Source organism: Pongo pygmaeus, chromosome 16 (assembly GCF_028885625.2).
Source record: "Pongo pygmaeus isolate AG05252 chromosome 16, NHGRI_mPonPyg2-v2.0_pri, whole genome shotgun sequence".
NCBI lineage: Eukaryota > Metazoa > Chordata > Mammalia > Primates > Hominidae > Pongo > Pongo pygmaeus.
In genome coordinates this window covers 81,165,120-81,192,452 of record NC_072389.2, presented here as the reverse complement: position 1 = coordinate 81,192,452, position 27,333 = coordinate 81,165,120, and the positions used below count along the sequence as shown (strand labels likewise).

Here is a 27,333-nt window from a genome sequence, read left to right as displayed (position 1 = left end):
ACCCAGGGTCTACTGAGCGCCATCCCTTGTGCTGGACTCTGGCTACTTAAATAGGAATCAAGCCAGGTCCCTGCCATTGCTCAGCCCGCAGCCGAGTGGGAAAGAAGCTCGCAAAAGCAGCAAACAGGCAGTAATCGAGGTATGTATCTGCTTTTGTAAGGGCAAGTGGGGGAGCGAAGGTCTGTGTCTGAAAATTGGGTGTGAGGGGTTAGTTGGAGTAATCCAGGCAATTGGCACTGCCCGTTTAAGAGCACGGGCGCAAGAGGGGAAGGGGACTCCAGGTGCAGCCCTAAGGCCCGGGAAGATGTGCGGGAGGCGGCAGGACCCAGGGCATTGAATGCCCGGCCACAAGATCAGCCTCCTCCCATTGGCGAAAGGAACCCCAAAGAGCTTGTGCCCAGGAGGGAGGCCTCGGCCTGGTCAAGTCATCTAGCAGGAAGGGTCCCGGACAGTGCAAAGCAAATGCAGGAGGACCCCCGCCCTAGCCGATGGGAAATGCCCCAGCCGTTGAAGGCGGAAGTAACGGCCTGTAGGCAACGGAACTCCTAGCGTTCGCAAAGGAGGGAGGAGCCGGAAACTCAGGGCGCGAGGCCTGTGGGCCCAGCGGTGAGGCAGCCGCTGGGGGAGGGGGGCGGGCCTAGCTTCCCAGGGCAGGTGATTGGTCGGCCCGGGGGCGGCAGCGGCGGCGGCGGCGGCGGCGGCGCATGCGACGGTCACCTCGGTTTGGGTGAGTCCGTGGGTTCGAGCCCGGGCCCCGCCAGCTGCCGAGTTGCCTCTCGGTGCCGGGCTGTGACTCCCTCTGGCCGGCCCTGCACTCTGGCCTCCCGGGGCGTCATCTGGAGGCATAGAGCCAGGCCGGGGACTCCTTTTGGGAGAGTTTCCGTTCTTCTATTCCGTGCTGTCCGACCAGGACCCCTCAGGGACTTTTGTGGGGCAGGGGCGAATCACGCATGGTCTAGACCCCATGCCTAGAAAAAGGCAGTGCGGGGCAGCGGCGGCGCGCACGGCCGAGTGAAGCAGATAGCGTCCCCGGGGCTGGAGCCCGGTAGCAGGGGTAGGGAAACGCGGAGGCTGCCAGGATGCGGACCCAGGGGACGCGAGGTGGGGGCGCCGGATGGGGAGACGCGAAAGAAGGGGAAGGGGATGGGGGAGGGGGCTAGACAGGGAAGGAGGGTGGAGCATGGGCGGGGCCTGGGGCGGGTCGGACTTTAGGGAGTTGGAGCGGGGGATACTGGTGGAGAATGAGACCACCTGGGGCTAAGGTCCGAACACTTGGAGGCAGCACCATCCAAGGAATGGGTTGAAACAGCAGGAGCCCGCCAAGAACAGCCTTGAAGGAAGGTAAAGGAACCGCCCCAGTATCCAGGACATCAGTTTCTTTTTCTTTTTTTTTCTTTTTGAGACGGAGTCTCGCTCTGTCACCCAGGCTGGAGTGCAGTGGCACGATCTGGACTCACTGCAAGCTCCGCCTCCCTGGTTCACGCCATTCTCCTGCCTCAGCTTCCCGAGTATGTGGGACTACAGGCGCCCGCCACCACGCCCGGCTAATTTTTTTGTATTTTTTTTGTTTTGTTTTTTAGTAGAGACGGGGTTTCACTGTGTTAGCCAGGATGGTCTCGATCTCCTGACCTCAGGTGATCTGCCCACTTCAGCCTCCCGAAGTGCTGGGATTACAGGCGTGAGCCACCGCGCCAGACCCAGGACATCAGTTTCAAAAGTTGTGTGGTTCTTGGCAGAGCGGGAGCCCACACCAAGATAGTGCATGATAGGCCTAATAAAGGTGCTTTGGATTTGGTCATTACTTTGGTGATGAACTGAAAACATAATGACTTTTTAAAAATTTTTATTATGAAAGCTTTCAAACTTACACAAAAGTACAGAAAAGTAGAGACAATAGCATACATACCATTATGGATGATTTGAATAACATACCATATGGATCCCAAGCACTCATCATGAGGCCTCAGTCACTCGGGAATGGCAACCCCTAGTTGCACCGCAAAGATATTAAGGCACACCTCAAGCCGGGTGCAGTGGCTCATGCTTGTAATTCCCGCACTTTGGGAGGCTGAGGCAGGCGGATCACTTCAGGTCAGGAGTTTCAGACCAGCCGGCCAACATAATGAAACCCCTTCTCTACTTAAAATACAAAAATTAGCCGGGCATGGTGGTGCATGCCTGTAATCCCAGGTACTCAGGAGGCTGAGGCAGGAGAGTCACTTGAACCCAGGAGGCGGAGGCTGCAGTGAGCCGAGATCACACCACTGCAGTCCAGCCTGGGAGACAGAGTGAGACCCTGTCCCAAAAAAAAAAAAAAAAAAAAAAAAAAGGCCAGGCGTGGTGGCTCACGCCTGTAATCCCAGCACTTTGGGAGGCCAAGGCGGGCAGATCACGAGGTCAGGAGATCGAGACCATCCTGGCTAACACGGTGAAACCCCGTCTCTACTAAAAATACAAAAACAAAATTAGCCGGGCGTGGTGGCGGGCGCCTGTAATCCTAGCTACTCGGGAGGCTGAGGCAGGAGAATCACCTGAACCTGGGAGGCGGAGGTTGTGGTGAGCTGAGATCGTGCCATTGTGCTCCAGCCTGGGCAACAAGAGTGAAACTCTGTCTCAAAAAAAAAAAACAGTTTCTTTTATGTTTAAAGGTTGTAGAGGTTCAGTTATTCAAGATAAAAAGAGTTCTGGAGAGTTCTGCACAGCAATGTTGAACATACTTAACTTTACAGAACTGCACACCTAAAAATGGTTAAGATGATGAATTTCATGATATGTGTATTTAGCCACAATTTTTTTTTCTTTTTACAGACAGGGTCTTGCTATATTGCCCAGGCTGGCTTCAAACTCCTGGGCTCAAGCGTACCTCCTGCCTCAGCCTCCAGAGTAGCTGGGACTAAAGGCAAGCACAACTGCACCTGGCAAACCACGATTTTTAAGTTCCTTTTAAATTAAACAAAATCTAATGTTTCAAATCAAGAAAAAGATCTGACTTCACTTGTGCAATGGAAAGTAACTCACTGGCCAAGTAGAGGCCTATGGAGTTGTATTTTTCACTGTAGAGGCTCTGGAATGAACCTGTTGATTTTGATGCTCAGAGCACTGGACCTGGCCTGGGACGGAGGTTAAGCACTGGAGGTGCCCTCTGGTTTACACAACCAAAGGGTTGGGCCAGCCCAGCAGTGCAAGTCAGATTTCTCCCAAATGTTCCTGTTTTCTTATAGTCTAAGGCTCACAGGCGTGTGAGTGAAGTGTGAATTCACGTTTCTCCCCACTCCCATTCTTTAGGGTCCACCTAAAGTGCGAAGTCTGTTTTAAAAATGACATCTATTCCATGCCTGTCTTGTTTCCCTAATGTACTTTATGGAAGTTCTTCACACTACTGGAGCATTGGCGTTACTTGTTAAGCAGCCTTCCACATCCTAGCTCTTTTCCAAGTGAGTCCCACATAAGTAGCCCTGAAACCTTCTTTCTGCCCACCCAAAAACAAAACAAAACTAGAATATGAGGAAGTAACGACCAGATTTTTAAAAAAATAAATTATAATTTAAAGTAATTTTTTACCTTTTTATTTGAAAAGTAGAGACATAGTCTCACTACATTGTCCAGGTTGGTCTTGAACTACTGGCCTCAAGTGATCCTCCTGCCTTGGTCTCCCAAAGTGCTGGGATTACAGGCATGAGCCACCATGCCTGGCCAGAGTTTGTTTTTTGTTTTTTGTTTTTTTGTTTGTTTTTGAGATGAAGTCTCGCTCTGTCACCCAGGCTGGAGTGCAGTGGCACGATCTTGGCTCACTGCAACCTCCGCCTCCCGGGTTCAAGCGATTCTTCTGCCTCAGCCTCCCGAGTAGCTGGGATTACAGGCGCCTGCCACCACATCCGGCTAGTTTTTGTATTTTTAGTAGAGACGGGGTTTCACCATGTTGCTCAGGCTGGTTTCGAACTCCTGACCTCGTGATCCGCCCACCTCGGCCTCCCAAAGTGCTGGGATTACAGGCATGAGCCATCGTGCCTGGCGAGTTTGGGGTTTTTGACTGCTTTTGTCTTCCTCCAGGGACCCTAGAACCAGTGTTTCCTCTGGAACTAAATTTTCATAATATGAGTTGGCACTTAGTTGAGAATTAAATAACCAATTGAATAAACTGCATAGAGAGTTACATTGGTTAATGAGTGATGGCTACTCAGGAAACTATAGAGGAACTGCTCAGAAAAGGCCAGGCACAGTGGCTCACACCTATAATCCCAGCACTTTGAGAGGCTGAGGAGGGAAGATTGCTTGAGCCCAAGAGTTCAAGACTAGCCTAGGCAACATAGGGAGATCCCGTCTGTACCAATAAATTTTAAAATTGGCTGGGTGTGGTGGTGTACACCTGTGGTCCCAGTTACTGGGGAAGCTGAGGTGGGAGGATTGCTTGGGCCCAGTAGACTGAGGCAACAGTGAGCCGTGATTTCACCACTACACTCCGGCCTGGGTGACAGAGAGAGACCCTGTCTCAGAAAAAAAAAAAGGAAATATCTGTAGGAAAATAATGTTATTGCTAATATATGACTCATTTACCCTTTAACTTCCTTTTTTTCTCATGGAAACAATTGTGATTTTGCATTAAGTTAATGTTTTTTTCAGGAATGTGGCCATCATATCATAACTGCATAACTCTCTGTATACAGAAGATGATATGAAATGAATGAACCATTTTCTTACGTTTTCCTTTGTAGGGAAGATGGAAGAGTTGAGTCAAGCCCTGGCTAGTAGCTTTTCTGTGTCTCAAGATCTGAACAGCACAGCTGCCCCACACCCCCGCCTATCCCAGTACAAGTCCAAGTACAGTTCCTTGGAGCAGAGTGAGCGCCGCCGGCGGTTACTGGAACTGCAGAAATCGTAAGGAAGCTTTAACTCCTTGTCTTCTTTCTCTGGGCTAGGAGCTATGAACCATTCTGAAGGCTCTAGGCTTGTCTCTACAGACTCTCCCTTCAAAGTGGACCCTTTGTAGGCTGATCTTCTTGCCCACAGGTTGGGAGGGGTAAATCCTGGCAGAGGTAGGTTTCTTTTATACCCAGAGCTTAGGAGAAGATGAGGAATTAGGGAGACACCAGAGTTTGAAACCAAAAGCTCAATTATTTGGTTAAGTTTTTCTTTTTTTCCTGGCAGCTGTACTGAGCTCTGTGGTTTAGGAACTTGTGAAAGCCACACCCAGACTTTCACTCCCCACATTTCCTGGGATGCTTGTGTTTGGCTTCTGCACTCTGAATACTGGTATTGGTGTGGTCTTCCCATCTGCCTTCAGCCCAAATGTTTCTGTGGCACTCTTGGGAGTTCAAGACAAATAATTCCTAAGGGAATCTGAGGAAATGTCTTCCATACACTGAATTCTAAGTGCCAAGATGTGCAAACAGGGAAAGAGGGCAGGATAAGAGTGTTTGAGGCTGAGCTACTCTGAAGGCAGGGCCAATCCTTGTATTCTCAATGCAGCATGGGCCTCTTCTGGGTCATAAATTAAGGAATTAGGGATCAGAAGAAACTACTAACAGCTGCATAGTTTCCATACAGTCTGCATTTTGCCCAGTGTTGCATCACTGGTTGTGTTTGGCAGAGATGGTTCCCTGTGGCTCTGGGTGGCTTGCAGAGTACCTTCCCAGATCATTCCTCTCCCCATTTTTAAAAATGTAGTTATCTTTGAATAGGTAATACATTTATATGGTTGAAAATTTAAAATATACATCAGAGGCCGGGCATGGTGGCTGACGCCTGTAATCCCAGCACTTTGGGTGGCCGAGGTGGGTGGATCACCTGAGGTCAGGAGTTTGAGACTGACCTGACCAACATGGCGAAAACCTGTCTCTACTAAAAATACAAAAATTAGCCCGACATGGTGGTGTGCGCCTGTAGTCCCAGCTACTCGGGAGGCTGAGACAGGAGAATCACTTGAACCCGGGAGGTGGAGGTTGCAGTGAGCCGAGATTGTGCCATTGCACTCCAGCCTGGGCAACAGAGCTAGACTCTCAAAACAAAAATAATAATAAAATAAATAGAAGAAAAAATAATAAAAATAAATAAATAAATAAATAAATAGAAGAGTATATGGTGAGGTCTTCTTCCCATTTCTATCCCCTAGCTATCCAGTTCCTCTCCTGTATTATTAGTTTCTGGTGTATCCTTCCAAATATATATATATTTTAGACAGGGTGTCACTCTGTTGTTCAGGCTGGAGTGTGCAGATCCCGGCTCACTGCAGCCTCAACCTCCCAGGCTCAAGTGATCCTCCCGCCTCAGCCTCTGAAGTAGGTGGGACTACAGGCACACTCCATAGCACCTGGCTAATTTTTTTATATTTTGTAGGAACAGGGTTTCCCTATATTGCTCAGGCTGATCTTGAACTCCTAGGCTCAACTGATCCTCTGACCTTGACCTCCCAAAGTGCTGGGATTTCAGATGTTAGCCACTATGCTCGGCCCTTCCGAAGATATTCTATACATGTATGAGCAAGTGTGTGTGGTAGTATGTGTACAAAAGCTTTTTTTTTTACTCTATCACCCAGGCTGAGTACTGTGGCATGATCTTGGCTCACTACAACCTCAGCCCCTCAAGTAGCTGGGACCACTGGTGCAGGCCACCACACCCAGCTAATTTTTATATTTTTGGTAGAAACACAGTTTCACTATGTTGCCCAAGCCGGTCTTGAACTCCTGAGCTCGAGTGGTCTGGCCGATTCACCCTCCCAAAGGGCTGGGATTACAGGCAGGAGCCACTGCGCCTGGCTTTTTTTTTTTTGTTACACAAGTAGCAGTATACTATATACTGTTCTGCACATTTATTTAGTGGTGTTTTGGGGGAGAAATTCTATATCAGTTCATAAAGTACCACATCATTCCTTTTTCGTGGTGCTAGGTATTCTATGGAATGGATACTTCATAATGCCATCAAGCCAGTCCCTCCTGATGGGCATCTGGGCAGTTTTCTTCTCTTGTGATTACAAACAATGCTCAGGAAATAACCACAGACAGACTTTCTTTCACACATGTGCACATATACCAGCTCTTTTATTCTCGAGATAAAAGACCATTGTGCTTCCATATGTTCTCTCTGGTGTGTGCCTTTTTATAATGAGCATGAACATGTATGTGTTTAAGAGAAACCAGCTGTGTTGGTTTCACTGCCTCAGTGGTTGAATTCCTGCCTTAGCATTGAAGAAATCAAGTGTGGGAGGTTATGTGGTATTTCCAAATCACTTTGAAACAATTAGGTTCCAAAAGTTTCTTTTTTTTTCTTTTCAGTTTCCCAAACCTTCTAGCATGTGTTGTTTTAAAACAAGATAATGATAAAGGGAAACAAATAAATAAAATATATTAAATTGTAAACTAAGTGACCTTTTTTGAAAGTTAGACAGGAACTGGAGAAAGGCCTGGCTTCTGAGAAAGCTGTATAAGCTGGGCACAGTGGCATACACCTACAGTCCATAAAAAAAAAAGTTCTGTTTAAAAACAACAAAGGTGTATAAAGCAGAAATCTCCAGAAGCTGTCCTTGCTTTAGACTTCTCACTGTATCTCAGTGGCTCTTCTCTTCCACCCCTGGGGTCTTTGGATGAGGTGTCTGCTAGGCAGGAAGGTGTCAGCTCTCATCTGGGGTGGGATGGGATAGGGGTGAAGTTAGCCTTTCCATCTAGTGAACCTTGGAAATTTCTTTAGATATTTTATTTTACATTCTTAGGAAACTCTGAGGAAGGCTGAGTGTATTCAGAGGGGGTTTCGCTATTTAGGATTTTGAGGGGGCAGTCACTGGTTTAGCCTTGCAAAGGAGATTCCATCATTTCTTACTTCCACCAGAATCCCCAAGTTGCTCCCAAATTTGGAGCTTTCGAATTAAATGTGTCGCATTATAGGGCATCTTCCTAGAAGACATAAAGACCTGCCCTGGCCGGACGCGGTGGCTCATGCCTAATAATCCCAGCACTTTGGGAGGCTGAGGCAGGCAGATCACTTAAGGCCAGGAGTTTGAGACCAGCCTGGGCAACATGGTGAAACCCCATCTCTACAAAAAATACAAAAATTAGCCAGGGGTGGTGGTTTGTGCCTGTAGTCCCACCTACTGTGGAAGCTGAGGTGGGAAGATCACTTGAGCCCAGGAGGTCGAGGCTGCAGTGAGCTGAGATTGTACCATTCCAGCCTGGGCAACAGAGTGAGACCCTGTCTAAAAAAAAAAAAGGAAAAAAGATATGTCCTTATGCCTTTTTTTTCCTTCCAGCAAGCGGCTGGATTATGTGAACCATGCCAGAAGACTGGCTGAAGATGACTGGACAGGGATGGAGAGTGAGGAAGAAAATAAGAAAGATGATGAAGAAATGGACATTGACATTGTCAAGAAGTTACCAAAACGCTATGCTAATCAGGTAAGTGGTCCAAAGAAGATTAGACCCAGCTAATCTCACTCCCTTTACTATGCAGTCAAAGCCCACTGAAATAAATGCTGTCATAAAGAGAAGAGAATGAGGCAGGAAAAAGGAATAGGAACTGCAAAGAACATGCCAATGTACATAGAGCATATGGGATGATAAGAAGAGATGGCTTACTGTGCTATGGACTGACTAGGAATCACTGATGGAATCTGTGGGTAGTGGGGTTTGGGAACTGTTAGCCTATGCTGTTACCAAAGGCTGCCAGCCCACTGCAGAAAGCCCCTGAGCTATTGATATAGTAACACACTCCATATCCTTGTCATTTTTTTTAGTTGTCACTGCACAGCTGTTCTGGATTGGGCCTGCCCAGCCTACCACTGACTCCTTCCACTTCCCTGGGTGGTAGAATCTTTCCCAGGCAGTGTACTATGAGGCCAGTCTTGAAATTTCACACTTGGTGGCAAGTGGGAAGTACAGCTGTCCTTGAATAAAGTGAGCCTGCCCAGCTACCCCAGACCAGCCAGCTGGCCAAGGTGAGGTTCAGGCCATGAAACAGCAGATCACTATAATAAACCTGACTCAGTGCCCTTTTAGATCCAGAGAGGAAACCAACATGGCTGTGGTACCACAGGGAAAGAGGCGTGGAGAGAGACTGTTCTTGTGTTCCAGGCAGCTCAGGTATTTCAGAAAGCAGGGTATGGGTCCAAGTTGGGATGGAGGTCTCCCGTGCTATCATATACTTGTGTCTGGAACCCAAGTATCTTGTCATCTCAGAATTCTCCCCTGCCTTTAGAATATGGTTCCTGGGCCTGAGTGTGGTGGCTCATACCTGTAATCCCAGCACTTTGGGAGGCCAAGGTGGGGGAATTACTTGAAGCCAGGACTTCAAGACCAACCTGGCTAACATAGTGAGACCCTATCTCTTTTTTTTTCTTTTTTGAGACAGAGTTTTGCTCTTGTTGCCCAGGCTGGAGTGCAGTGGTACGATCTTGGCTCACTGCAACCTCTGCCTCCCGGGTTCAAGCAGTTCTGCTTCAGCCTCCCAAGTAGCTGGGATTACAGATGCCTGCCACTACACCCGGCTAAGTTTTTGTATTTTTAGTAGAGACAGGGTTTCACCATGTTGAACAGGTTGGTCTCGAACTCCTGACCTCAGGTGATCCACCCCCCTCGGCCTCCCAAAGTGCTGGGATTACAGGAGTGAGCCACTGCGCCCGGCGAGACCCCATCTCTAAAGAAAAAAAAAAAACAATAGAATATGGTTCTTGGATGCACTCCCACAGCCCCTTTCTTTACCCCAAATACAGTACAGATAACATCCTCTGTGACAAAGTACAATTCAGTTTTGTTCAGTAAGCATTATTGAAAGACCTGCTCTGTGTTAAACTAGGCTATGACATGGGAAGATAGATGTGGAGCAGAAATAGCCCCTGTGCTCCTAGAATAGGTGTAGAAGATGTTTTGTGCTATAAAAAAGTGAGATGCCGGCCAGGCGCAGTGGCTCACGCCTGTAATCCCAGCACTTTGGGAGGCCAAGGCGGGTGGATCACGAGGTCAGGAGATCGAGACCATCCTGGCTAACATGGTGAAACCCCGTCTCTACTAAAAATACAAAAAAAAATTAGCCTGGCATGGTGGCGGGCGCCTGTAGTCCCAGCTACTTGGGAGGCTGAGGCAGGAGAATCGTGTGAACCCAGGAGGCAGAGCTTGCAGTGAGCCGAGATCACACCACTGCACTCCAGCCTGGGCGACAGAGCGAGACACCATCTCAAAAAAAAAAAAAAAAAAAAAAAAGTGAGATTCCTTCCAACCAAGGAGGAAGGAGGGGGTGTGAAATCAGAGAAGGGTTAATGAAGGAAGAGGCAGCCTTGAAGGGTAAGTAGGATATTAATAGATAGAAGTGCAGTGCATTTTAGGGCATTCCAGGCAGTGGGAACAAACAGGCTAAGCACGAGGCCCAGAAGTGAGAAAGGAGTATATGGTGTGCCCGGAAGCAGTTTGCAGGCCAGTTAGGGTGGAGTGGCAGAGTTGGGAGAAGGAGTATGGCAGAAGAGATGTAAAGGGCCTCAAAAATATGCGCAGAAGCCGGGCACAGTGGCTCATGCCTGTAATCCCAGCACTTTGGGAGGCTAAGGCCAGGAGTTTGAGACCAGCCTGGCCAACATGGTGAAACCCCATCTATTAAAAATACAAAAATTAGCCAGGTGTGGTGGGCACCTGTAATCCCAGCTGGGCAGCATAGGAAGATCCCATCTCTATAAAAAAAATAAATAAATAAAAAAGAAATATTGCCAGATAGAATGGAAGAACTTAGCAGTGGACTGGATATGAGAGGCAGTATAAGAAGTGGTCAAGGATGTACGCTTTCAGGTCACATAGATCTGATCTCAAAGCTAGGCTCTGTGTTGACCTTAAGCAAGGTATTTTAGCCACTCTAAGTCTTTGGTTTCTTATCTGTAAAATAGGGGATAGTAATAGTACTTATCTCATAGGATTGGTAGAAGGATTAAATGAAATAATGTGCCTTAAATACCTAGCCCAGAGTCCGGAAGTGCCCCACAAGTATTAGCTGCTACTACTATTTTTTAAACAGTTATATTGAGATATAATTCACATACCATACAATTTGCCTAGTTTTATTGTGTAGTTTAATGGTTTTTTTTTTAGTGTAGTCACAAGACTGTGCAACCATCAACACTATTTAATTCTAGAACATTTTCCTTATCCCTGAAAGAAACCCCATACTAATTAGTGTCACTCTCCATTCTTCCCTGTAGCCCCTAATCACTAATCTACTTTCTGTTCCTATTTTGGACATTTCATAGAAAGGGAATCATGTAATACGTGGACCTTTGTGACTGGCTTCTTTTACTTAGCATGAGGTTTCCAAGGTTCATCATGTTGTACCATGTATCAGTACTTCACTCCTTTTTATTGCCAAATAATATTCCACTGTATGGATAGACTACATTTTGTTTATTTATTCTTCAGTTTATGGCTATTTGAGTTGCTCCTACTTTTTGGCTGTTATGAATAATGCCATTTTTATTTGATTTTTAAATTAATTTTATTTATTTATTTTTTTGAGATGAAGTCTCACTCTCTCACCCAGGCTGGAGTACAGTGGCATGTTCTTGGCTCACTGCAACCTCCATCTCCTGAGTTCAAGTGATCTTCCTGCCTCAGCCTCCCTAGTAGCTGGGACTACAGGTGTGTGCCATCACACCCAGCTAATTTTTATATTTTTAGTAGAGACGGGGGTTTCACCATGTTGGCCAGGCTGGTCTCGAACTTGTGACCTGAGCTGATCCACCCGCCTTGGCCTCACAATGTACTGGGATTACAGGTGTGAGCCACTGCACCCGGCCAAATAATGCCATTATTAATATTCATGTACTACAAGTTTTTGTGTGAGCATATGTTTTCATTTCTCTTGTGTATATTCCTAGAAGTGGAATTGCTGGGTCTATATATGATAACTCTGTTTAACCTTTTGAGGAAGTGCTAGACTGTTCTCCAAAGTGACTCCACTACTTTACATTCCCACCAGCAACATATAAGTGTTCCAATTTCTCCACAGCTTTGCCAACACTTGTTATTGTCCATCCTTTTAAATATAGCCATCCTAGTGGGTGTGAAGTGGTTTCTTGTGGTTTTGATTTGTTTTTCCCTAGTGACTAATGATGTTAAACATCTTTTCTTTTCTTTTTTTTTTTTTTTTTTTTTTGAGATGGAGTCTCGCTCTCTTGCCCAGGCTGGAGTGCAATGGCACGATCTTAGCTCACTGCAACCTCTGCCTCCCAGGTTCAAGCGATTCTCCTGCCTCAGCCTCCCGAGTAGCTGGGACTACAGGCACCTGCCACCACTTCTGGCTAATTTTTGTATTTTTAGTAGAGACGGGGTTTCACCGTATTAACCAGGCTGGTCTCAAACTCCTGATCTTGTGATCCGCCCACCTCGGCCTCCCAAAGTGCTGGGATTACAGGTGTGAGCCACTGCACCCGGCCTGATGTTAAACATCTTTTCTTGTGCGTATTGGTCATTTGTATATTTTCTTTGGAGAAATGTCTATTCAAATCCTTTGCCCTTTTTTTTTTTTTTTGAGACGGAGTCTCGCTCTGTCGCCCAGGCTGGAGTGCAGTGGCACAATCTTGGCTCACTACAAGCTCCGCCTCCCGGGTTCACGCCATTCTCCTGCCTCAGCCTCCCGAGCAGCTGGGACTACAGGCGCCTGCCACCGCGCCAGGCTAATTTTTTTTTGTATTTTCAGTAGAGATGAGGTTTCACTGTGTTAGCCAGGATGGTCTCAATCTCCTGACCTCATGATCTGCCCTCCTCGTTTTTTAATTGAGTTATTTATCTTTTTATTATTGAATTATAAGAGTTTTTAATATATTCTAGATACAAGTTTCTTATCAGATACATGATTTGCACATATTTTCTTTCATTCTGTGGGTTGTCTTTTTGTCTTCTTGGTGATATTGTTGGCAGCACAGAATTTTTAAATTTTGATGTAGTCTAATTTGCCTAGATTATGCTTAAACTCTAAGATTCAGTAACGGAGTGGTGATGCCATTAACAAGGTTATGAGATGCAGAAGGGAAGGGTAGGTGTTTCAGGGGTGGGAAGTACTTAGGCAACAGAAGGTAGTTAATTCCATTCTGGATATACTGAGTTTTCGGTGCAGAGGAGACAAACAGAAAGAGATACCAAGCAGACATCTGGCAATATAGATGGGTGTGGAGGAAAGAAGTCTGGAGATGAAGGAGCATTAGGAGGCATCCTCTTAGAAGTAACAAGTGAAGCTATAGAAATAGATGAGATCCACCCCTAATGGGAACAGCATCTAAGAGAAAAGGGGGACCTAAAACAGCCCCCTGAAGATTACATATTTTGGGGGAGTGTGTGGAGGAATGTTTAGAGGGAAAAACAGAGTAGTGCTATGTCATGGGGCCAAGGGAACGGGTGTCAAGAAGGGAGATGTGGCTGGTAGCATTACGTAAGGCAAAGAGTAGAGCGGGGAGGATAAGAAAGAGGTATGGGAGGCCAGGTGTGGTGGCTCATACCTGTAATCCCAGCACTTTGGGAGGCCGAGGTGGGTGGATCACCTGAGGTCAGGAGTTCGAGACCAGCCTGGCCAAAATGGTGAAACCCTGTCTCTACTAAAAATACAAAAATGAGCCGGGCATTGTGGCGTGTGCCTGTAGTCCCGGCTACTAGGGAGGCTAAAATGGGAGGATCACTTGAACCCAGAAGGTGGAGGTTGCAGTGAACCGAGATTGTGCCACTGCACTTCAGCTTGGGCGACAGAGTAAGACTCCAATTCAAAAAAAAGGAAAAAAAGGAAGAGGTATGAGAAGAGGTCAGAGGGCCTTCAGTAGGACTGTGGGGTAGCAGATCTGGACTGTAGCTGTCAGATTGAGCAAGAAGGCAGCATCAAGAAGTATTAAGTAGTTTTTAAACTAGGAGAAAGTGGAGTAGCTCAACAGAAATGCTGAGTGACAAAAAGTTTTTTTTTGAGACGGGATCTCGCTCTGTCACCAGGCTGGAGTGCAGTGGTGCTATCTCGGCTCACTGCAACCTCCATCTCCCAGCTTCAAGTGATTCTCCCACCTCAACCTCTCAAGTAGCTGGGACTACAGGTGCACGCCACCACACCCAGCTAATTTTTGTATTTTTAGTAGAGACGGGGTTTCACCATGTTGGCCAGGATGGTCTTGATTTCTTGGCCTCATGATCTGCCCACCACAGCCTCTCAAAGTGTTGGAATTATAGGCGTGAGCCACCGTTCCCGGTCACAAAAAAATTTTTTTTAAGATTGGGAGTGAGCCAGGCGTGGTGGCTCATGCCTGTAATCCCAGCACTTTGGGAGGCCAAGGCGGGTCGATCATGAATGAGGTCAGGAGATCAAGACCATCCTGGCTAACACGGTGAAACCCCGTCTCTACTAAAAATACAAAAAATTAGCTGGGCGCAGTGGTGGGCACCTGTAGTTCCAGCTATTCGGGAGGCTGAGGCAGGAGAATGGCGTGAACCCGGGAGGCGCAGCTTGCAGTGAGCTGAGATAGTGCCACTGCACTCCAGCCTGGGCGACAGAGTGAGACTCCATCTCAAAAAAAAAAAAAAAAGATTGGGAGTGAGTGCCTAAAGGGAAGGAGAAATGAAAGATTCAATGAGAGAGATTAATTGATGGGACAAAGTCTTCACCAGGCTGGAGTGCAGTGGCGTGATCTTGGCTCATTGCAACCTCCGTCTCCTGGGTTCAAACGATTTTCCTGCTTCAGCCTCCTGAGTAGCTGGGATTATAGGTGCCCGCCAACACGCCCAGCTAATTTTTGTATTTTTGGTAGAGACAGGGTTTCACCATGTTGGCCAGGATAGTCTCAATCTCTTGACCTCATGATCCACCCGCCTTGGTCTCCCAAAGTGCTGGGACTACAGGCGTGAGCCACCTCGCCCAGCCCGTGGGACAAAGTCTTTACAGATGGAAGTGGAAGAGTTTGTCTTCCCAAATTAATTTCACCACATCACTGTTTTTGTTGGTTTGGTGTGGTGTTGTTTCATTTTTTAAGACAGATTTCCTAACATCCTGTAGTATAGTATTTGGGGCATCAGTTTGGGAAATGCTGGTCTAGTCTAAGAACATCTCAAGGTCAGGGATCTTATTCATCTCTGAGTTGTGGCGAACATAATAGTAATGATGATAGGAGGAGATGGACAAAGTAAGGAAAGGAAGAGGGTTCATCACCTTGACCCGGGAGGTGAGGCAGTAAGCATGGTGTGGTTGCAGGTGGAGATGGAGGAGAGAAGCCGAAGTTCATAGTCAATGGCCCCCATCATCCTGTCAGCTGTGCAGGAGACACAACCAACTCCCTAGAGCACATAGGGTGGAGGTGCCACTGTCAGCCTTTTCTGCCGTCATTCTTTCTTTTTTTTTTTTTTTTGAGACGGAGTTTCGCTCTTGTTGCCCAGGCTGGAGTACAATGGCGCCATCTCGGCTCACTGCAACCTCTGCCCCCCGAGTTCAAGCAATTTTCGTGGCTCAGCCTTCCTAGTAGCTGGGATTACAGGTGCCTGCCACCACACCCAGCTAATTTTTTATATTTTTTAGTAGAGACGGGATTTCACTATGTTGGCCAGGCTGGTCTTGAACTCCTGACCTCAGGTGATCCACCTGCCACAGCCTCCCAAAGTGCTGGGATTACAGGCGTGAGCCACCGTGCCCGGTTCTCTGCCCTCATTCTTTCACTCGGGTTTTTAATATACACACAGGATATTAATGCTTTGTCATTGCAGACTTTTGAGTAGCACACCCCTGCTGATCTTTAACACTATTTTTTGCATTTCCAGTTGATGCTTTCTGAGTGGTTAATTGACGTTCCTTCAGATTTGGGGCAGGAATGGATTGTGGTTGTGTGCCCTGTTGGAAAAAGAGCCCTTATCGTTGCCTCCAAGGTGAGTAGCTGCCTGCCCCCTATGCCAGTAGGCCTGGTCTGTAGTGGGAGGGATTCTTTGTGCTCCATTTTCCTCATACGCCACAACAGCTGTGACTGGAGTGGAGCTTGAAACACTTCCCTGCAGGAAGGTTTGTTGAGAGCCATCTTTGGTTGAGTAACATTCCTGCAGAATGAGGAGGCAAGAGGGCGAGGAGACCTTGAGGTCTAATAAGAATGGGAACTTTCTCTCCATGCAGGGTTCTACCAGTGCCTACACGAAGAGTGGCTACTGTGTCAACAGGTTTTCTTCACTTCTGCCAGGAGGCAACAGGCGAAACTCAACAGCAAAAGGTACCTACATAGAGTGTCTACTTATTGATCAGTAAAAGACAGTGTAATTTGCTTTAAAGACCCACTTTGATAGCTTATCTTTGTTTTTTTTTTTTTGTTTTTTGAGACAGTCTCACTTTGGGGTTCACCCAAGCTGGAGTGCAATGGCACCATATTGGCTCACTGTAACTTCCGCCTCCTGGGTTCAAGTGATTCTCCTGCCTCAGCCTCCTGAGTAGCTGGGATTATAGGCTGTGCCCGGCTAATTTTTGTACTTTTAGTAGAGACTGGATTTCACCATTTTGTCCAGGCTGGTCTTGAACTCCTGGCCTCAAAGTGATCCACCCACCTTGGCCTCCCAAATTGCTGGGATTACAGGCATGAGCCACTGCACCCGGCCTGAAAGCTTATCTTTGAAACTGCATGTAGGCACCATCCTGGCCCCTGGACCAAGGACCTCCCCTTCAAGGTCAAGCGTCCCCAGTTGCAGAATAAATGCAGCCCCATGAGGCCTGATGGTCCATAAATTCCTGAATTAAGGTCAACATGCCTTTGGACTTCTATTACGGGACAACAGATGCAGATTTGGGGGGGAACATCCCTGAGAGAATACTAAGCATAATTGTACAGCCAGCTGATGCTGGGGCTTCCCTGCCAAACTCCCTTTTCTCTTTTCTCATTGTTGTAACCTTAGCTTCTTCCTCCCCACTGGGCCTAGCTGAGTAGACTAAGGTCATGGAGAAGAAATAACTTACCCATGGTTATTCAGTAAGGAATTGGCAGAGCTGGGCTTGCTTTCTTCTCTACCTGCTCAGGCTCCTTTGGTGGTTCCTCATGTCCTCTGTACTGAGCCCAGACTTCTCTTTTTTATTTTTTGACACGCTCTCACTCTGTGGCCCAGGCTCGGGTTCAAGGGCATGATCACAGCTCACTGCAGCCTTTATCTCTCAGGCTCAAGTGATCCTCCCACCTCAACTTCCTGAGTAACTGGGACTACAGGAGTGTGCCACCATGCCTGGCTAATTTTTTGTATTTTTGGTAGAGATGGGGTTTTGCCATGTTGCCCAGGCTGGTCTGGAACTCCTGGGCTCAAAGCCATCTGCCTGCCTTGGCCTCCCAAAGTGCTGGGAGTATAAGTGTGAGCCACTGCACCCAGCCTTGCTCTGACTTCTCTATTGGCGTTTAGTACCTTTCACATGCAGGCTTTGTCCCACCCATCCCATGTCTTTCCCCTACTCCTTATACCCACCTTCTGTTCAGCTGACTTATCTCCCCACATGTGCCCAGTTCATTCTGCCTCTGGAGCTTTGCTCATGCCACATCAGTACTTGGGTCTGAAATGCCCTCTCTTCTCCCCTCTGCCCTGTTGTTTAAACCCGGCTGGTCCCAGAAGACTATTTGTATGGCATCTCTCCCTTGAAGCATTTCCTGCTGCTCCAGCCTTCTCTTTCTGGAACTCCTGTTGCTCTTAGTATGAGCTCTGTAATTTAGCTCTTAGTTCTTCTGTGATCATCTTATCCCCTTAACCAAATGGTAACTTCCTTAAAGGCAGGGAATATTTATAGTTAATATTCCCCACATAACACAATGCCTATGATAGGAACTCAAAAAGCAGTTGTAAACTAAAATGGAAGATGACTTCCTTTTAAACCTCGTTGAGGTGAGTAAATGTGCCAGTTTATCTAAAACTTCAGAATTCTCACTTTGCTTAAGGTTTGCCTTGATCCGTCTTGTGCTGTCTTACCATGTGTCACCATGAAGCTGTAGCTGGTATCCAGTCAGGGTTCTCTCCCGAGTGAATCCTTAGTCCTTAGTGCCAGTGACTGCTGCAAGCACTGAGGATTGTTGGACTCAAGCCTCTGGGATGGGGCTCCCTAGGTTGTGGTGGAGGGAACCTGGTTGGTAGAAGAACTCTGTGCTGACTTTCTGCTTTATGTCCCCAGACTACACCATTCTAGATTGCATTTACAGTGAGGTAAACCAGACCTACTACGTTCTGGATGTGATGTGCTGGCGGGGACACCCTTTTTATGATTGCCAGGTAGGGATGGATCCTCCTCTCGTGGTTCTTCCTGTCTTCTCCTCTCCTCCTGGGAAAGCGGCTCAGCATGTGGGTTTGGTACGTGACCAACTTCTTAGTGTGTACAGGATGTGGTATATCAAGAACATTATCTAATGCTCCCTGCATCTTTGAGTGTGTTTAAATTAGCTTAGTTTTAAAAGAGAAATAGGAGGAACTAAGAGAAACATGCAGTTCTTGAGAGGAAGAAAGAAAGAAACGGCAGGGGTGTAGGCTGGGACTTGGTAGCAGCTGCACCCGCCCCCTTATCTCTCTCCAGAGTATGGGAGGATTTCTGGCAGTGAAGATTTTGGAGCAAGGGGGTGGGGATGCCACCTTGTGTGGCAGCCCCAGGAAGAGAAGGTGGAATTGAATGTAAGTCACCATCTGCTAGACTCCTGCAACCTCCACTCCTTCACCAACCACATCCTGACCCTGAAAATGACAGGGCCTCCTTGGTATGACCCAGAACCTCAAATCTCAAAGGATAGCTCTAGGAGGAGACTTTTCAAGTGAGGAGAGGCCCCAATATTCTCCCCTTTAGTTTCACCATACCCCCAACATTTTACTATTGGTGATTCTTAACAGGTAACAGCAGCAGTCATCAGGTGAGGCTGAGTGAGCCCCACAGGCCTCCATCCCTGTTAACAACACTCTCCCTGTCATTGTCCCAGTTGTATAATGGTGGGTTTGGGGGTTTTGGTACTTCCTTTTGCTCCCTGTCAATTAGTTTATCATAGTGGTTCTCAATGTGTAGTCTCTGGACCAGGCATATCAGAACGTTGTAGAAATGCACATTCTCAGACCTGCTGAACCAGAAGCTATGGGCTTGAGGCTGATGTGTGAACAGGCCTCCAGTGATCTTCATGCAGGCTGTCTTTCTAAGCCATTCCCGCACACTAGGTTTCCAAAACACACTAAGTATTGGTACTCAGAATTCTAAGGTGCATCTCATTCAAACAATAACAATCAAGATGTGCATTGCTAAGCACTTTCTGCATTAGCTCATTAAATCCCTTATAATACGTCCTATTGTAAGGTAACTACTATTATTATCCTTTTTTTTCTTTGAGACGGAGTCTCACTCTGTCGCCCAGGTTGGAGTACAGTGGTGCAATCTGGGCTCACTGCAACATCCACATACTGGGTTCAAGCACTTCTCCTGCCTCCGCCTCCTGAGTAGCTGGGATTACAGGCACTTGCCACCACACCCAGCTAATTTTTGTATTTTTAGTAGAGACGGCATTTCACCATGTTGGCTAGGCTGTCTTGAACTGACCTCAAGTGATCCACCCACTTTGGCCTACTGAAGTGCTGGGCATGAACGACTGCACCTGGCCTGTCCTTGACATATAGATATGGAAGCTGAGATGCTAAGAAGCACAGGTCTTAAGTACCTTGCCCAAGTGTAGAACCAAGCCTACAACTTAGAACATAAATTCAATCTAGAACATATTTTCCTTTAATTCTGCTGAAGGATATTTTATTACATGTATTCACAACCTACAAATTTGGTAACTAAAACCAAATATATTTTTATAATTTAAACGAAAGACTGTATGTATCTTTTTAAATTTCCAAAAGCAAAATAATTTGAAAGAATGAAGAGGCCCGGCGGGTGCAGTGGTTCACACCTGTAATCCCAGCACTTTGGGAGGCTCGAGATGGAGAGATCAAGAGGTCAGGAGATGGAGACCACTCTGGCCAACATGGTGAAACCCTGTCTCTACCAAAAATACAAAAATTAGCCTGGTGTGGTGGTGGGCGCCTGTAGTCCCAGCTACTCGGGAGGCAGGAGAATTGCTTGAACTTGGGAGGCAGAGGTTACAGTGAGCCGAGACTGTGCCATTGCACTCCAGCCTGGGCAACAGAGCAAGATCCATCTCAAAAAAAAAAAAATAGCATGGGGTGTTTTTGTTTATATTAGAGTTTGAAATGGAAAGTATTTCATCTTTCTGTTTCCCTTCTCTGTGGCAGACTGATTTCCGATTCTACTGGATGCATTCAAAGTTACCAGAAGAAGAAGGACTGGGAGAGAAAACCAAGCTTAATCCTGTAAGGCCTGGTGTTAGGATCACAGAGTTCCTTATGGGGAGTAGTGTGGATTGGTCTGTTATCTAAATATAATCATTATGTATGAAATGATCTTTTTTGAGGCAGCATGGTATAAAGGGAAGAGTATCAATCATGTAGATCTGAATTCCATTTTTGGCTTTTATTATTACTAATTTAACATCCTATGTTCTCACTCATAATTGGGAGCTAAGCTATGAGGATATAAAGGCATAAGAATGACACAATGGACTTTGGGAACTCTGGGGAAGGGTAAGGGGGGTGAGGGATAATTGAGTGCAGTGTACCCTGCTTGGGTGGTAGGTGCACCAAATCTCAGAAATCACCACAAAAGAACTTATTCATGTAACCAAACACTGCCTCTTCCCCAAAAACCTATTGAAGTAATAATAACTAAAAAAAGACTAAAAAAAAAATTATTACTAAGTTAAGTTAGTAATCTCACTTACCCTTAGATTTTCCATCTGAAAAATAAGATAATAACATCTAATTTACAGGGTTGTTATAAGAACCGAATTATATAAATATGCAAGTCCTCCTAACATAATACTCATGCTAGGCACTCAATAATAATCAGTGATTTAAATATGTGACAGCTATTTTCAGGGCATTTTATTAGCCCTGCAGATTGGCATTCGCTTGGATTGCTTACAAAAAATGTTAAAGCCAAGGGCCAGGCGCTGTGGCTCACACCTGTAATCCCAGCACTTTGGGAGGCCGAGGCAGGTGGATCATTTGAGGTCAGGAATTCGAGACCAGCCTGACCAACATGGCAAAACCCTGTCTTTACTAAATACAAAAACAATTAACCAAGTGTAGTGGTGCACGCCTGTAATCCCAGCTACTTGGGAGGCTGAGGCAGGAGAACCACTTGAACCTGGGAGGCGGAGGTTGCAGTGAGCCAAGATTGTGCCACTGTACTCCAGCCTGGGCAACACAGCGAGACTCTGTCTTGGAAAAAAAAAAAAAAAGTTAAAGGGAATTGGACAACCAGTTATAGGAGAATAAATATGATCAGTACTTTCAGTGATGTTATTGTCATGTAGGTCCTGGAGGGACATGCATTGAGGAAGGGGAAGGCTGCTCTCTCTAAGACACTGGTTTAAGTGCTCTATGTGTATTATCTCACTGAATCCACACAGCAACCCTATGAAGCAGATATGTGCTGTTATTATCCCATTTTACAGATGGGAAGATGGAAGTATATGGAGGTTAAATGATTGGCAGAATGGGATTCAAACCCAAGCAATCTGACTTTAGAGTTTGTAGTTCTAATCACTTAAGTTATGCTGCTTCAGTCTAAAAATCCTTGCGGGTGTGAAAAGGATTTCACTAGCCCTTTATTAGTGGTAGCTGTCATGGGGCCAAGAGAATAACACACAACCCCTCAACCTAGTACAATACAGTGGTTCTCAGTCCTGACTGTATGTTAAAATCAACTGGAGAGCTTTTTTTTTTTTTTTTTGAGACAGAGTCTCGCTCTGTCACCCAGGCTGGAGTGCAGTGGTGTGATCTTGGCTCACTGCAAGCTCCGCCTCCTGGGTTCATCGCATTCTCCTGCCTCAGCCTCCTGATTAGCTGAGACTACAGGTGCCCTCCACCACGCCCGGCTAATTTTTTGTATTTTTAGTAGAGACGGCGTTTCACCATGTTAGCAAGGATGGTGTCGATCTCCTGACCTTGTGATCTGCCTGCCTCAGCCTCCCAAAGTGCTGGGATTACAGGCGTGATCCACTGCACCCGGCCCACTGAAGAGCTTTAAAAAAAATACCTGGGCCAGGCCAGGCGCAGTAGCTCATGCCTGTAATCCCAGCACTTTGGGAGGCTGAGACGGGCAAATCACGAGGTCAGGAGATCGAGACCATCCTGGCTAACACAGTGAAACCCCGTCTCTACTAAAAATGCAAAAAATTAGCCGGGTGTGGTGGTAGGCGCCTGTAGTCCCAGCTACTCGGGAGGCTGAGGCAGGAGAATGCCTTGAAACCAGGCGGCCGAGCTTGCAGTGAGCCGAGATCGTGCCAGTGCACTCCAGCCTGGATGAGGGAACAAGACTTTGTCTCAAAAAACAAAAACAAAAAAAAAACCTTGGCCAGGCACAGTGGCTCACATCTGTAATCCCAGCACTTTGGGTGGCCAAGGCAGGTGGACTGCCTGAGCTCAGTAGTTCAGAGCAGCCTGAGCAACATGGCAAAACCCCATCTCTACAAAAGAAATACAAACAAAAAAATTAGCCAGGCACGATGATGTGTGCCTATAATCCCACCACTTTGGGAGGCTGAGGTAGGTGGATTGTTTGAGCCCAGGAGTTTGAGACCAGCCTGGGCAACACAGCAGAACCCCATCTCTACAAAAAAATACAAAAACAGATTAGGCATGGTGGCGTGCACCTATAGTCCCAGCTACTTGAGAGGCTGAGGTGGGAGGATCACTTGAGCCCAAGAGGTTGAGGCTGCAGTGAGCTGTGATTGTGCCACTGCACTCCAGCCTGGGTGAAAGAGCGCAACCCTGTCTCAAAAAAAAAACAAAAAACAAAAAAACAAAAACCTGGATCCCACCCCAGACCAGTTCAGTCAGAATCTCAGGGTAGGGCCTGTGCATCAGTAATTTTTTTTTTTTTTTTTGAGACGGAGTCTTGCTCTGTTGCTCAGGCTAGAGTGCTGTGGCACAATCTCAGCTCACTGCAACCTCCGCCTCCCAGGTTCAAGCGATTCTTCTGCCTCAGCCTCCCAAGTAGCTGGGACTACTGGTGTGTACCACCATGCCTGGCTAATTTTTGTATTTTTAGTAGAGACAGGGTTTCACCATATTGGTCAGACTGGTCTCGAACTCCTGACCTCGTGATCCGCCCTTCTCGGCCTCCCAAAGTGCTGGGATTACAGGCGTGAGCCACCACACCTGGCCAGCATCAGTAATTTATTTTTATTTATTTTTTATTTTTAGAGACAGAGTCGCTCTGTCACCCAGGTTGGAGTGCAGTGGCGCAATCTCGGCTCACTGCAAGCTCCGCTTCCCGGGTTCATGTCATTTTCCTGCTTCAGCCTCCTGAGTATCAGTAATTTTTAAAAGCTCCCTAGATGATTCTTGTGGATAAAAGAAGGTTGGGGCTGGGTACAGTGGCTCATGCCTATAATCCCAGCATACTAGGAAACTGAGGTGGGAGAATCCCTTGAGCCCAGGAATATGAGGATGCAGTGAGCTGTGATTGTGCCACTGCTCTCTAGCATGGGTGACAGAATGAGATCTCATCTCTAAAAAAAAAAGGGGGAGGGAAGATTGGGAACCACGACCTAGTAGTTAAGGGAGTAAGTAGAGGGGAATTGGTAGAGAAGGATGAGACTGAAAACTTTTCTTCTTTGTTTTTTTGTTTTGGCTTGGTTTAGTTTGGTTTGGTTTGGTTTTTGAGACAGGGTCTGGCTCTGTCACTCAGCCTGGAGTGCAGTGGCACAATCTGAGCTTACTGCAGCCTTGACCTCAGGCTCAAGCGATCCTCCTACCTCAGCAGCCTCCCAAGTAGCTGGGACTACAAGTTTTTCTTCTTTGACAGAGATTTTCTTTTCTTTTTACTTTTTTTGAGATGGAGTCTTGTTCTGTCACCCAGTCTGGAGTGCAGTGGCATGATCATGGCTCACTGCAACCTCCCCTTCCCGGGTTCAAGCTATTTTCCTGCCTCAACCTCCCAAGTAGCTTGGACTACAGGCACATGCCACTATGCCTGGCTAATTTTTGTATTTTTAGTACAGATGGGGTTTCACCATGTTGGCCAGGCTTGTCTTGAACTCTTGACCTCAGGTGATCCTCCTGACTTTGCCTCCCAAAGTGCTGGGATTACAGGCATGAGCCACTATGCCTGGCCTGACAGAGATTTTCAGTTGCTTGGGCCAGTATCATTTATAACATGTACTAATTCCTTGTTCTAATTTCTATTTCAGTTTAAATTTGTGGGGCTAAAGAATTTCCCTTGCACTCCCAAAAGCCTGTGTGATGTGCTATCTATGGATTTCCCTTTTGAGGTAACGAAACCATTGTCTTTATTGCCTTGACATGATGATAGGCTGCAGAGAGACTTAGTTACACAAAGTCTTAAAATATTCCTTGATTGTGCTCTGTCAAAGCATCAGGATGGGACAAAGGTGATTCTGGAGAAAGGATGTAGTTGCTGCCCTTCAGAGCCTGAGCTCAACCCCTGCTGGATAAGTCAGAATGCTGGCACTGGAAGGGCCCTTAATGGACAGCTTGTCCAACTCCCTCATCTTACAGATGGAGAAACTGAGGCCCGGAGAAACTGAGGCCCAGATAGGAGTAAGACTTGCATGCCTAGATCCTTCTCGTGTGCCTCTTCCTACTGCAAGCTGAGACCCAGGTCCCTGGTTTGGCTGTCGTGGCTGCTTGTAAAGTGAAGGGGCTTCTGTGACTGAATGACCCCAACAAATGTCCAAATCCCTAATCCTTTTCTCACCAAAGAAGATGGCCCTTGGGGACAGCAGCACTTGCTGAGCAGGAGCATGAGTCAGGTGACCACCTCATTCCAGTTTGCTCAGGACTCACCCTGTTTTAGCACTGAAAGTCTCACAGCGGCTGGGCATGGTGGCTCACGCCTATAATCCCAGCACTTGGGAAGGCCGAGGCCAGTGGATCACTTGAGGTCAGGAGTTCAAGACCAGCCTGGCCAACATGGCAAAACCTCGTTTCTACTAAAAATACAAAAATTAGCTGGGCATATTGGCACATGCCTGTAATCCCAGCTACTCGGGAGGCTGAGGCAGGAGAATCGCTTGAACTTGGGAGGCAGAGGTTGCAGTGAGCTGAGATTGAGCCACTGTACTCCAGCCTGGGCAACAGCACAAGACTGTCTCAAAAAAAAAAAAAAAAAAAACCTCACAGCCCCAGAGGCTCCCCTGTCCTCAACAGTTTTGTCAGCCTCAGAACCTGCAGTTACCTTCTCTAGGCTCAACAAGCACATTTTCCTTTGCCCATCATTCCCTTAAAAATTCTGCCTTGGCCGGGCACAGTGGCTCACACCTGTAATCCCAGCACTTTGGGAGGCCGAGGCAGGTGGATCACCTGAGGTCAAGAGTTCAAGACCAGCCTCGCCAACATGGTGAAATCCTGTCTCTACTAACAATACAAAAATTAGCCAGGCATGGTGGCACACGCCTGTAGTCCCAGCTACTTGGGAGGTTGAGGCAGGAGAATCTCTTGAACCTGGGAGGCGGAGGTTCTACTGAGCTGAGATCGCACCACTGCACTCCACTGCAGCCTGGGCAACGAGTGAAACTCCATCTCAAAAAAAAAAAAAAAAATCTGCCTAGTCACTGCAAGCATTTGCTTGAACTGGATGTAATTTTGTATAAGGATCACAGCTTCCCGAATGAGGAAATGGCAAAGGCTGAGTTGCCAGCATTTCTGGGAGTCAATTAAGAAGGTGGTAAGAATACCATCTTTATTTATAACCCTTATGCCCCAGTGACAATAAATGCTTTTTAGAGATGAGTCACTGAATCATAGAAAATAAAATGTGGGACTGTAGGAGGTCTTCCCGTTGAGAAAAACTGTTTCCCAGAACATGGCTCACAATTAATTTAGGGGGAGGTTTAGGCAACCAACAGTAGCCAGGAAAGCAGGGCATCTGGACAGCCTGTTTCCCCTGTGCGCAGTAGTCTGCTGCCCCGGAGGGGCCTGTCCAGTTCCTCTGCTTTTCATTCCATGCACAGAGCTCATCCACCACAACACAGACCCCTAAGTGGTGGAAAGTCCGTGGAATCTGGGGACAGAAGACCAGAGTTCAAGTTGAATTCCTGCTTCCTACTCTGTGTGTTTTAAGGAGGTCCTCAGAACTCCCTGAGTATGAGCAGCCCCATCTCTCGGACACTGTCATGGGTAAGATAGTAAAATAGTGGGCAGGAAAGCACTCTGTAAAGAGGAAAGTGCTATTGATGTTTTTCTTTTCTTTTTTTTTCTTTCTTTTTTTGAGACAGAGTCTCACTCTGTTGCCAGGCTGGAGTGCAGTGGTGCGGTCTCAGCTCACTGCATCCTCTGCCTACTGGGTTCAAGCGGTTCTCGTGCCTCAGCCACCCGAGTAGCTGGGATTACAGGCATGTGCCACTATGCCTGGCTATTTTTTTGAATTTTTAGTAGAAATGGAGTCTTACCATATTGCCCAGGCTGGTCTCAAACTCCTGAGCTCAAGCAATCTGCCTGCCTCAGCCTCCAAAGTGCTGGGATTATAAGCATGAGCCACCACGCCCAGCCAATGTTTTTATTTTCTCAAATTTAGTTTTCTAGGCCATTTCTTTATTTAGAGAGACTGCATGTGTGAGAAGCTGGGGCTCTTTCCTCTGTCAGTGACCCAGAAAAAGGAGTCGGACCACAAAAGCTGCCCTTGTGTGTATAGGCTCTCCTGGAAACATGTGGCCCCAGAAGTCATTTGATCCTCAATTTCCCCCCGTCTTATAGGTAGATGGACTTCTCTTCTACCACAAACAGACCCACTACAGCCCCGGAAGCACTCCCTTGGTGGGCTGGCTGCGCCCCTACATGGTGTCAGATGTCCTTGGTGTAGCTGTGCCGGCTGGCCCGCTGACCACCAAGCCAGACTATGCTGGGCACCAGCTCCAGCAGATTATGGAGCACAAGAAGAGCCAGAAGGAAGGCATGAAGGAGAAACTCACACACAAGGCCTCTGAGAATGGGCACTATGAGTTGGAGCACCTGTCTACTCCCAAGTTGAAGGGTTCTTCCCATAGCCCAGACCACCCTGGATGCCTCATGGAGAATTAAAGAGAGAAGCCTCCTTAAGGAGCCACAGGATGGTACCTGGCCCCAAAAGGAATCCTGGAGAGGAGGACAGTGACAACAGGTGACTTCATTCTTTAGAGTGAACTTTCCAAACCCAGTCCAGCTGGAAACAGCTTATCTATAATCTGAAATGCTGGCTCAAACAGTTTGGGGAGGTTCCCAGATTGCATAGCATTCAGATTGATTTGAGCAGCTCCTACTGTGATAAGTGTATTCCAGATCCACAATGTAAATATACGTGATTTGTAAGAAA

At 47.0% G+C, this 27,333-nt stretch overlaps 1 protein-coding gene across 11 annotated transcripts; it reads left to right on the top strand.

Moving 5' to 3' along the window:
• Nucleotides 1-27,333, top strand: SNUPN (snurportin 1). Of its 11 annotated transcripts, none has more exons than XM_054450057.2 (10): nt 667-727; nt 3,286-3,434; nt 4,713-4,875; nt 8,237-8,381; nt 15,738-15,842; nt 16,081-16,174; nt 18,097-18,194; nt 20,190-20,267; nt 24,215-24,295; nt 26,739-27,333. In XM_054450057.2, the coding sequence occupies exons 3-10, from the start codon at nt 4,718-4,720 to the stop codon at nt 27,060-27,062; spliced, it is 1,083 nt and encodes a 360-aa protein (XP_054306032.1). In that variant the 5' UTR covers nt 667-727; nt 3,286-3,434; nt 4,713-4,717; the 3' UTR covers nt 27,063-27,333. The 11 variants fall into 11 exon arrangements, with proteins under 11 accessions (XP_063508867.1, XP_054306030.1, XP_063508864.1 ...); XM_063652793.1 differs by lacking the exon at nt 667-727 and adding an exon at nt 756-1,054; XM_054450055.2 differs by lacking the exons at nt 667-727; nt 3,286-3,434 and adding an exon at nt 3-139.